General features: G+C 39.8%; 1 protein-coding gene across 2 annotated transcripts in view; it reads right to left on the reverse strand.

The window, feature by feature from the left end:
- Window positions 1-12616, reverse strand: part of RALGAPB (Ral GTPase activating protein non-catalytic subunit beta) — a 3411848-nt gene that overhangs the window by 234104 nt on the left and 3165128 nt on the right. For both annotated transcript variants that reach the window (XM_044090192.1, XM_044090191.1), the window contains exon 28: window positions 6641-6719. In XM_044090192.1, the coding sequence (XP_043946127.1) occupies window positions 6641-6719 (79 nt within the window). The remainder of the gene's footprint in view (window positions 1-6640; window positions 6720-12616) is intronic.

A 12616-nucleotide genomic window follows, 5' to 3' on the forward strand; every position in this document is an offset into this window, starting at 1 on the left:
ATGAAGGAAGCTATCAGTACACAACATTAACAATACAGATATTACTGCTGCATTTAAGTCTTATGACTTTAATGCAGCCAGAACTCTTCCTTTTATGTGTCACTGGGACAGTGCAATAATGAGTACTTAAATAAGCTACTATGAAATCACAACAAGCTATGTAATTATATTCCACAAGAACAAGCTTTTGTGATTGACTAAATCGGAACCAAAGCATTGTTGTATCTGCTTTTCCTAAGGAATGAAAATAATCCTGGGAAAGGTCAGGCAGGATTATATTTATTAAAAAAAAAAAAAAAAAAAAAGGGCATGGAAAGGGTATATATGATGACATCACATAGTGGGTGGTCTTAGTGGCCCAAACTGAGAGCAGGATGCTCCAGAAGCAAAAACAGTGAATTTGCACAAAAAGAAAGCAGAAAAGTGCAAATTCAGTGAAAACTGAAAGTTTGTGTATGTATGTAATAATTTAAACTAGCCATTTGTATGAGAGAGGAAGTGTGCCTGTTACTGTGTGAGAAAGTAGGTGTGTGCATGAGTGTGTGGCTGTGAGAGCAGAGAAAAGGTAGATGTGTGCATGTGTGTGTATGTGACAGACAGCAAAGAGAACTCATAGAAGGTGTGTGTGTTTGTGAGAGAGAGAGAGCAGACAGAAGGTGTGTGTGTGTTTGTGACAGACAGAACACGTGTGCATGTGTATATAACATACCTCTCAAGTATCCAGATTTAGCCCCATAAATTTGGTCTGTTTCTCATAAAATTTGTGGTTATCTGGCAAATCATGGAGGACAGAAGTCAATAAATAATTACATATATGTGAGTTTCAGACTTCATATCCTTCATAAAAATGCAAACTAACACATATCCTGTTATTCTATCAGCTTTCTAAGTTTATAAGAGCAATATTTAAATTATGTCCCTATTTTTGGGGCCTTTGTCCCCCCCATTATGCTAGTCTCTGACCAGATTTATTGTGCTAAAAGGTTGAGAGGTATGCACTATATATACATTATATATATATATATATTATATATATATATATAAAAATGTTATATTATTATATATATATTAATTTGAGACAGCGAAAGAATAAGATCCTACAAATGAATAAACATTTTCCGAAGTAAAAGAAGTGTATAACTAACTATTGTCGTTATACACTGTGTGATTCACCACCTTTTCTCCAAAAATCACCAGTTTTAGGAGGGAATTGGGATTAAGAGGAGAGACGTGGATGTAGTTAAAATATGAGTCTAATTTCTGGACGGTTAGAGGTATCAGTCAGTGCGCAGCAACAGTAGCTACCAGATTTGTTTACAAAACCTACTAATGCACATTGGTATTTTCATAACTACAAGAGCAGAAGGTTTCTGAATCAGATTTATTTCATCCATTGATCAGAAAGACCGGATAGCCACATACTGACAACAGTAGCTTGTTATACCAATGACTGTTATGACAGACCTTAGTTTCCTATTAAGATTAGAGTGCACAGATCTTTTATATATGATGTTACAGTTACTGGTATATGTTATATTAATGAATTTATGTAAGGGTGCAGCTTACGTGAGGTTAGTGTGTACATGCTAGAAGTGTGGTAGGGCAGAAAGTAGAATGCAAAGTGCTTTACCTGCCTATTGCCTCCTACTTCCCTTAAGATTTTTTGTTAATGCTGTAAAGGGACATCCACTGGTGTTTTTGTGTGAATGTATATTTTCAGAGTTAACGCTAACTTGGGGAACGTTTCACAGTTACTTGAATGTTGGCATCCCACAATTCCATTAGAGTGGGTGGAGCTACTTTATTATACATGCAGACTTTATGTTGATTAGCATCCAGATTTTTGGCCAGTTGTACCTACTTGTCATGCGCCTTTGTCCAGATTTTTGATGTCTCCAGGTTAAGAGGTATGGCTGTACCTCAACAAAGAATGCAATAAACTAGCTTCACTGGTGAAGAAGGTTAAATCCCTGATTATGAACTTTCTTATTCTTCACTATCTTTTGTAGTTTTGTGAATTCAACACAGAAATGAGCTACGACAGGAAACCACATGGTCTCACCACTGAAATGAGCTACAACAGGAAACTATACAGTTTGAATAATTAAGAACACTGAAAGCTAGAGTACAGGACATGTGTACACTTTCTTCCCATACCTGTTCAGCAACCCCAATTCCCCTGTCAAATGATAAAATTAGTGAAAAAGGCTTTTGGGCTGAGATCATCAGAAACAGCAAAATTACTTGCTTTTGGATTATTGTAGAGGTCCTTTTATTAAGAGACTTGTACAACCAGTTTCCTTGGGGATGCAGGCTGTGTGTTTAGTGCAAACTATACACCCTTGTGACATCCCTGAAAATACAGGAGAGATTCTACCATCTTATCTTTTATACATAATATTTCTTAAGTAAATAAAGATAATTAGCAGGCCAAATTAAACACTCTCCCATCTAAACTTACTGTTGCAGCAAATACAATGTCTTCAGTGCTGGTGGGCATGGGTAGATAATGGATTAGAAAGACACATCCTTATGCTCTTAGTCCATAAACTCTGAAGACCCAGTCTGGTTGAAAAGAAATCCTCTTTCATCAGAAGGCTTTCTCTTCCCTTTTCTTTTTCCTTGACAAATCATCACTGGTGCAAAGTATTCCCTTGCTCAATTCTAAATGCAGCCACTGATGGTCTGGAAAGCAGTTAATGTTCATCTCTGCTGCTGCCTCGCTGTCTCAGGAAAAATACTTGGGTACAGTTTGGCAAAAGAAAAGTGAATAATACAAAATAAATGAAAAAAGTGTAGGAGTGTTGATACGTGGCTCAGTATAGAGTAACCTTTTCTTTCTGCAACTACTTTACCCATTATAAAGCACTCAAGATCTGCCATGTGTGTTATACTTCCAATAATAGTCTCAGAGACTCAGAAGCACATACAGATGAAGATGATTTTTAATTTTAAAATTTTTAGCAGTGGGGTCAAAAGTTATTATTCATGTGCTGACATGTTTAGGGATCAGTCAAAGCAGAAGTGTATTCTTCTGCAGAACTGGCTAAATATATGCATTTCTTATCAGACTGAAACAAAAGAATTCCTGGAATTTTATTTTCTATCTCTTTTGATATATGCATCCTTTCTTGCTTCCTTCAAACCTTTTTCTCTCCATATTTTCTCCCTTTTCTGAATTTCTACGCTTGGAAACTTGTGCTTTTTCTCTGTGGTTTTCAAGAATTTCTCAGTAAGCAATGATGATTACAATCTTTAAATAGAGGTAGCTTTCTTAGAATTTAGACATATTTCGTAAGATTTAAGGTTATAGTCTGGCCTTAAACAGAAAAGGTATGGGTGTGTGAATCTTCAGGTGCAATCTGCCTACCACAAGCAACTTGTTTACAGATTTAGAGGATGATATAACTGTATATGCTCTCTTTTTCTGGAGAGAAACATTGAGCTGAAAATGAAGATGATATCCATGTAACAAAAAATATTGCTTAACGTAAAATTGTGCAACACTATACAGTAAATATTTCCCTCTGTGTGAAGAAGCAGTGGTAGTCAGAGAGTAAGAAGTACTGAAGTGGGTAAAGAAAAGCAACGGTTACACTTGGGTCTTAGCAGAAAACATGTTGGTCCGCAATGGAAAGCAATTCACTACAGGAAAAATCCAGCCAGCTTTTTGAAACAGAAAGTGGGTAAACTCAAACATCATAAATGACCGCAACAGGAACCCTTCCCAAAGCAGTCAATTCAGCTGTATTGTATCATGGAATGTAACAGGCACAGGAGCCACTCTTAGAATTTTCTTCTTCATTACCATTCTAAGTAAATCTCTTCAGCATGGTTCTAAACTAAACAGCTAGAGGCGATTAGCTCAAGTAACTTCAAAGTTGTACTGTACAGTTATTTTAACCAGATTTTAGCATGCATCTCACCTGCTCCATCCTGCACCATAAATAACAGTAAGAGCAGCAGACCGGTTTGGATTCTTGGTAACCTCTCATGCTTTGATCTTGAGGTCATGAAGAATAAGAACTCTCCTTTGTAGGGGAATAATTGTTTATCACAGTTATCCAACCTCTATTATACATTCTTGTTATCTAACCTATTTTAATTTGAAATACATTAAAACATTATCAATTATGCCACAATAAGGTCTGAGGGAAAGATGTGTGGTATAGAAGCTGCTGCATATGTACATGAGAGGCTGCATAGCTCTTGCCCTTCAAGTTGTTGTCTTACATCTCAATTTCTATACAACTGTTGTGCATCACCAATAACATAAAATTAAAAAATGTCCCAATATTGTTTTTTTCTGCGCCTACATGCATCTGTTTTCTGATTTAATATAATCTCTGCTGGCAACATGAAGTGGCAGAAAAGTGGAACAGAACCAGTAGTTCCTTGCAGCTCTTAATGATGTCAACTCACAGCATTGTGCACCATGAAAGCTGCAGTCATTAACATGAAAAAGATGGAAATGTGTATTTTACTTATTTTATTTGTTAAGCTAAGTAGTGCACTGATAAATATGGACCTTTTTCAGACTCAGCAATGGAGTACAACTTGGTTAAGTGACTTGCTCTGTGTCAAACAGTAAGCAAACGGTGGCTTAAGAAATCCAACCCTAGATTACAAGAAGCAACATGTTAACAGCTTACAGCCTTAACCCTCTGTACCGACTGTAGAATGTAAATGGAGGCTGAAGGAAACAAACCCTGGACTACAGGAAGCAGCTCATTAGCAACCAACAACCTTAATCCTTTGTTCTACCTATATGTATGTTTTCACTTTGTATGAACCAGAGGATTAGTTCACAGCAAAATGTATAAAAATGATTTTGAACATAAAAATCAAGGTAAACAACAGGTACCCATTTTAAAAGACTAATGAGACTCAGAAATTGCTACATATGCGCATTTAAGGACTATGCAGTTCCTGCTGCTTGGAATCATTTGTCAGTTCCTACAGGCATGTAGTAAGATATGTGACTTTTACATAATGTTATGACTTTCTGCTTGTACACTTGGTGCAAGGACAATAATAATGCTTCTGGCCTAACAGAAGTCTCTGTTATCATCACACAGTTCTGTCTGCAGTAAGAAGTTAGTTATCTCATGTCTGAGCGGGAAGTTTCATTACAAAAGCATTTATGACTTGCTGCGAAAAAATTGTGGCCCAGTATGTTTTTTTTTTTTCTCAAACTTTATGTCACCAATTACTATTTCTGTGTAATCACCACTACATTTTACAGAATTCAATCTAATTGGCAACATACTAATCATACGTCATGGTACCTTGCAGTGCAGCCCCCCCCCCCTTTTTTTCTAGCTAAAGTAATCTCATTTTCTCTGCATTAAAAAAAAATACACTTTTGTGAGATATTTCTGTTATGGTATGCAAACTTCTATGGCACAAACTTATAGTGCTCTGCAAACAATCACCATTTGGCATCTGCAGGGTAGGATTAAAAACGCATCAACTCCATTTATTTTTAATTATTTGTATAAGTAAGTGGACTATGTCACATGGGTATTTATGACAGAAAGAAAATATAACACAACTGAGAATATCACATAAGTATGACTTATTATTAGACTATGAACTTAAGAAAACAGGTGCATTTAAACAGTTTTATAATTCACAGATGCTATTTTTAAAAAGCTTCAACACGAGAGAAAGAGAGAATTACACGAAAAGTACAGAGGTAACTGCCGATACCATTTTTTTTTAAATTTTTCATATTCTTGTTTCTGACCCACATCTGCCAGTTAAGTTGCTGCCATACAACCATGCCTGTTTGTTCCCCATTACAGGTGCAAGAGATAATGGCAATGAGATCATCATCTAGGCAGCCATGAAGGATTTTCCATTTTCTGGGCCCAACCACCAAGTTGTGACCAACATACTCACTCACAGGTACATACTAAATGAAGGCTACAACATGAGCAAGGCGCGGCACAGCCAAGTACATATTCTGCATCCAGATGCTGCATGACATTCACCTCTTTTTCCAGTAAATGCTAAAACTGTAGATGGTCATTCCATCTCCCACTACCGCCAAGTACAGGTGAATCAGCACTGGCGGCTCACTTCCATCCTTTCTAACTGGCTCCTCCAGTGACACTGGTTCATTTTCTAGCATACTACTAGAATCATTTCCAGTAATTTGTCATGTTATATCTTTGATGACAAATATCTAATTTTATATTTGGAATTCAGTAATTCAGCCATTTTAAATTTTACTTCTTCACCGTCTCACACTTTTTGCCTTTAAAATTATTGCTATAGACCAGCATTAAATGAAAGTCTCAGTTTGTGCGTGTGTGTGTGTGTGTGTATATATATATATATATATATATATATATATATATATATATATATATATATATATAAACAAACCTCCTGAAAAAAAAAGTAAAGCCTTTGATGCTGCTCAGGGTGTGTGAGATGGCTGATAACATTACTTTGGCAAGAAATACAAGACCAAAGTACACTCAAGACTACACACCTTTATGACCAGACGAGGAAGATATTAATCAAAAACCCTTGAAATTAATGTTACAATACAAAGTATACACGGCGTCCAAATAGTCTGACATCATTCTAGTCTCCTTAACTGGAATTATTATTCTAACCAAACCTGTACCTGACAGAGCCACTGCTGTTGGAAGTTGTCTCCACTCCAGTGATTGTTTCACTTAACAGATCAGCCAAAGGGAAATTTTCTAAGAAAAAATGAAAAATATTCATTGTCAACATTTATTGAGTTCCAAATACACTAGTACTCAGTTTATGTATTTAGATGGTAGATGTCTTTCTCTTCTTTTAATGAATATTTAATTCTCAGAGTTAGCCAAAACATTTAAAAGTACATTGATATTTAACACTCACACACACCTACATTCTTTTATGATGGACTTCTAAAGTGGATCCAACAAAAGTATCCTCATGTTACCTAGCATCTGGTGAAAAACTCTCATCACCCAGGCTTGTGGGATGCATGACACCCTATAATGTCCTGGACATCTGGGTTAAGGAATGAACTCGCACAGGCACAACCCCAGTGCTAACTATTACACCATGTAACATTTCAATTATAAATTAAAATGTAAATAAGAATAATTATTACAAAAAGAATTAGCTATATATTAGTATTGTCGTAGCAGATGATCTTCCACAAAGCCCTTAGCAACAAGTAAAAAAAAAAAAAAAATCATCTTCCCTCTTGTATGGCTCTTCCAAATTTTCTCAAGATCTGTACTCAGAGTAGGACACTTCCTTTTTTTTTTCATGTACGTGATCAAAGAAATGGTGCCAGAAAGCACATGCCCTCCCACAAATACATTTTTTTCAGTTTTGAACGAAGTACTATCTTGTCAAAGAAATGAAAACAAAGTAAGTGAACTTGAAAGTTTTCCTTATTTAGTAGATATGAAGAAGCTCTGGTAGTAATAAGATAACACACACACAGTAATGGAGGACAAGAGAAAAGGCAACCAACTTACACAGGTGCCTCTAAAAGATTAAACTATATAAATACTAACAAGTATACATCTTACCTAAGGGGTCCTGCCCAGTGGTTGAACACTTGAAAATTCCAAAGAGATAAAGACAAGCCCAAGAATGGATTTAAAAAAAAATGCCCTGAAAGAACAGCAATCCCTAAAGAAATCCTTACTCCTGGAAAAGAGATGTACAGTGAGGTGTTTGATGAATAAGTGGACAAATGCCCAAATAATCACTGCAGAAATGATGACTATGGACAGATTTATAAAACATGATGCCACATCTCCACTCTGGGCCAGTAATCAAAGAGCCTGAATCCTCACCCACTGGCACTAGAGAGGGACGTTCACTTGAAACACAAATTGATACATCCAGTATTTCCAGATGCAGCTCTCTGCATCAAGCACAATTTTCCTTTAGAGCACACACAGTCTAGGGTCTGGATTTCTCTGTCTCCCACCAAGTCTACAATAAGACTTCCCACTACCACAGCTATAGAGTTGAGACCACAGCCCAGTGTCCAAGCCAAGTTCTCCAACACTCTCTCTGTGAAACCTGTGTACCTACTCCAAACAGCTGATACACACTCTGAGATCTGATTTACATACACACACACACACACACACACACACACACACACACACACACACACACACACCTGGGAAAGGCTGGCACAGATTTACTAGCTATGCCCCCTTCTGCCCAGACTATAAGGTAGTTAACACCACCACCAGACACTCCAAAGCCAGGTACTGTAAGGCTCTTGCAAGGGTACACAATTATACTCAGTAAAATTAATACTGATACAAATGGTAGTTTGACCAAGAGCAATGCTTTCAGGAGCGGTCAGAGCTGTCACCAAATATATAAAAGTACTCTCAGAGATTAAAATGTTCTCTAAAAGACCAGCCACAATGAAAAGTTTAAATATATTTGATAGTAAGAAAAGAACATGAAAATACTAAGTATCTATTTACAGTAAACACAATCACAGGAAATATTAAAATAACACAAATAGAACAACACAGATACGAAAAAACAATAATTAGCTAATCCCACTAGATTTTCCAGACTGATCTAAAGGCTTACTATTCCCTAGTTCACTTACTAGAGCAGGGAAAGATAAAATAGGTGAGGGATCCTTCTCTGTCAGGTTCCAAAAACAGACTGCTCTAAGACTTCAGTCTCACCTAGTATTAAAATATCATTTTAATGGTGGATTACAGAATGACATTGCATACATCTGGTCAGCTGACATCTGGTTCCCATGCTATGCCTTTGGCTAGAAGCTGCCAGGATTAAGCGTATACGTGTTACAATACATATCTCGAGCTTTGCTAAAGTTTATTGCAGCACCTGAAAGCTGTAAAACAATTTTAACACTTTTGCTCTTCCTATATAAACTATTAAACCATACTGCTTACAGGCATTGCATCTCTGGCTTCATTCAAAGCTGTGAGATAACATCTTTATTGCCTAGGCCCAGTAATTTAATTTCAGCACTTTTTTCAAGTTAGTTGCAGCTGGACTGTGATTAACCTCTTCTCTTCCATTATTCTTTACAATATATACATTTCAACAGTTACAATAGCACATTTATATTTCTTTTTCTGTCCATCATGGCACACTGTTGGTACATTTGTTTTAACACAAACTATTCAAACACATTTTTCAACACAAGCATCTGTACAAATCAGTTTGATATACAAATGCTATGTAATTCTTTACAAATTTCCAGCTAGCTGTGCTGGCATATGTTACACATCCACTGCCCTACTTCTTCTGGCATAGCTGGCAATAACCTCACATTGTCACATCTCTTCCCCTTTGAAGACTCAAGCTAGTTTTCCAAGTGACCCTTGAGAAATATTGCTTGAGAGGAATGAGCCTATCTGGGAATACATTAACCCATACCTTGTCTTGATAGCCCATCTGCATTGGCATTGCTAACCCCACTACGGTGCTCCACTGTCATACCATATGCCTGCAACCCTAGGCTCTACCTTAGTAACTTGGCATTTTGCTGGCTGGCTCGATGTAGCCATGTTAAGGGATTGTGGTCTGTAACTACAGTGAATTTCCTTCCATACAGATAGGGTTGAAGTTTCTGCAGTGCCCACACTATGGCTTATTCTTCTACTGCTGCATAACAGTCTTCCTAGATTGGAGTCTACGTCTGAGATACACCACTGGGTGCTCCTCTCTCTGAGGAAACCTAGCTGAGTACAGCTCCCACCTGCACAACAAATTCATTGTAATCTGGACTGGCTAACACAGGGGGTCCTCCCAAAGCCCCTTTAAGCTTCTCAAATGCCTGCTTGCAGGATGGGATCCACACTACCTTGTATGGCCTATTTTTCCTCATTAGGTGTGTGAGGGAAGCCGCTATTGTACTGTAATTGGGAATGAATTTTCTATAGTACTCCGCTGTCTCCAAGAATGCTCTCACCTGCTTTTTGGTAACAGGGGGAGGCCACACCTGAACAGCTTCCACTTTGGCAGGTTCTGGCCTGATCTTACCACTCCGCACTCTATGTCCCAGGTAGGAGACCTCTGCCATACTCATCTGACACTTACTGGGCTTCATGGTCAATCCTGCCCTTTGCAGTCTGCCCAGGACATCCATGACATGCCAAAGGTGCTCATGCCAGGAATGGCTGTAGATGGCAATATCATCCAGGTAAGCAAGGGCATAATCTCCTGCTCCTGCTAGGATACAATCTACCAGCCTATGGAAGGTCACTGGGCATTTTTCATCCCAAAGGGTATCTTTGTGAACTCATATAATCCGAAAGGAGTCACAAAAGCTGACCTCCCTCTAGTGGTGGGAGTCAAGGGCATCTGCCAGTGGCCCTTGGTCAGATACTAAGCATCCCAGCTGCAATAAGGCTTTATCTGTCCTAGGCATCCTAGACATGAGGTAAGGATCTGACTTTGTGTGACTATTTAGTTTTCTGTAGGCCATACAGAACCTGGTGCTGCCATCTTTCTTTGGTACCAGCACCACTGGGGAGGCCCAGGAACTGCTCAACATTTCCTGTATCTTCTCCCTCAGACTCTGACTCACTCCGACACCCTGTAAAGGGCCTGCTTGAGAGGCCTTTGGGATCCTGTTTCCACATGGTGCTGCACCAGGTGGGTACACCCAGGTTTCCCAATGAACATGCCAACCAACTCCTGTAACACTGCTCAGATTTCTCGAACCTGGGTAAGGGACAGCCGCTGGGACATTGCTACCCCTTCCACTGAGGTGTCTGTCTAAGCTTCACTGATGAGATTAGTCACCAGATCCCCCTGAAACTCCTCCTGCCATCCACTGCAAATACTCATGCACCAGGGCCTCCCTATCATGGTGAGGCTTCATTGTGTTAACATGGTACAATTTGTGCCCCTGCCTCCTGCCTAGAAGTTCTACCATGTACTGACATTCCATGACACTTTGAAGGGTCACTCCCAAGGTGTCTGCAGCTTACTGTGTCTGTCAGGAATAATAACCATAATTTGCTGTTCCACAGCATACTCTCGGGCTCGAGCATTCCTGTCATACCAAACCTTTTTCTGCTGTTGGGCTCCTGCCAGGTTTTCCTGGGCCAAGCCCATGAGCTCCCAAAGCCTTGCCTGAGGTTAGGACATATGCCACAAGACTCCTTGTGGGATTCACACACACCCTCCTATTCATCACAAATCAAATCTGAAGGCACCCTCACCTTATGCCCATACAGCAACTCAAACGGTAAATAAACTGCGGATTCCTGGGGCACCTCTCTGTATGCAAACAGCAGAGGAGGTAAATATTTGTCCCACTCTCTCTTAAACTGGTCTGCAAATGCCCATAGCATGGTCTTTAGTGTAGAGTTTATCCTCTCCACAAGACCATTAGTCTGGAGTGGGGTGGTCTTTAGGTGCTCCACCCCACAGTGCTTCCATAGAAAAAGCCAGCAGGTCTAACATGAAATTGGCACCTCTGTCAGTCAGTGATTCTCTCGGGAAACTTATTCTGCTGAAAGTCTCTAACAAAATAGTTGCTACCTTCCCTGCCTCGATGGAGGAAAGAGCCACTGCCTCAGGGTATCTAGCAGCATAATCTACTACCTCCAGGATACATTTCTTCCTTGTAGAACTTGGGGTACTCAGAGGCCCCACAATATCCATAGCTGTTATCTGAAATGGCTTCTCAAGCACATGCAAATGCATCAAAGGAGCCTTGACTTTGTCTCCTGCCTTGCCTACTTTTTGGCACAGCTCACAGGTCCTGTAGTACTCTTTTACATCCCTTGCAATCCCAGGCCAGTACAAGTTCTGCATAATACATCTCTTGGTATACTTCATGCTCATATGACCTGCAAAAGGAATGTCGTGCTATGGCTAGAAGTGCCTGACACTAGGCTCTAGGCACTACCGCTGTATTACCTCCCCCTCTAGCCCTCCCTCAGGGGTCCACTCTCTATATAGTAACCCTATGTTCTACTATACAAACTCCCCTTTTCCTTGAGAATCAGGCACCTCCCTAGCTACCTCTCTCAAGCCGCTCAGTGTAGGGTCTGAGAGCTTAGCCTGTCTCTACTCTATCTTTGTTAACTCTTCCCAGCTCCCCTTCCACAGGAAGCGTGGTAGCCTCTGACAGCAGTGCCTCACTGTCAGCCTGGATACCGCCACTCACCTCTGCCCTTGCAGTCACTATGTCCAAGGGAACATCAGTACCTAACAGCAGCTGTGGCTCACCTTTCTGGCTCACTACTACAAGGTAGCTCCTTCCTTGAAATAGCCACCTCACCAGCCCTGGCTTCAGGTGTGGGAGTCTGTCTGGGTCTCTCAAAGGCTATCAGACCCACATGTCTGTCTTCAAGCCAGACTGTGTGTAACTGCATGCACACAAGGTACTGCATTATCAAAATCCTTCCCTATCAAGACATCTGCAGGGATATCCTCAAACACACCTACTTGCTTGCTTCCTTTTTCCACCCTCCCAGTCAAAGTGAACCCTGGTCAAAGGCATCTGGAATGGGGTCCCTCCTAAAGCCTGAGTGGAGTGAACTGCCCATGCAAGTACTGCTCCTCTTTAACCACTGCAAGCTTCACAATGGTTATGTCAGAGGCTGTCTCTCTCTCTTAGCAG

Source organism: Protopterus annectens, chromosome 12.part0 (genome assembly GCF_019279795.1).
Source record: "Protopterus annectens isolate FY-2018-M chromosome 12.part0, PAN1.0, whole genome shotgun sequence".
Lineage (NCBI taxonomy): Eukaryota > Metazoa > Chordata > Ceratodontiformes > Protopteridae > Protopterus > Protopterus annectens.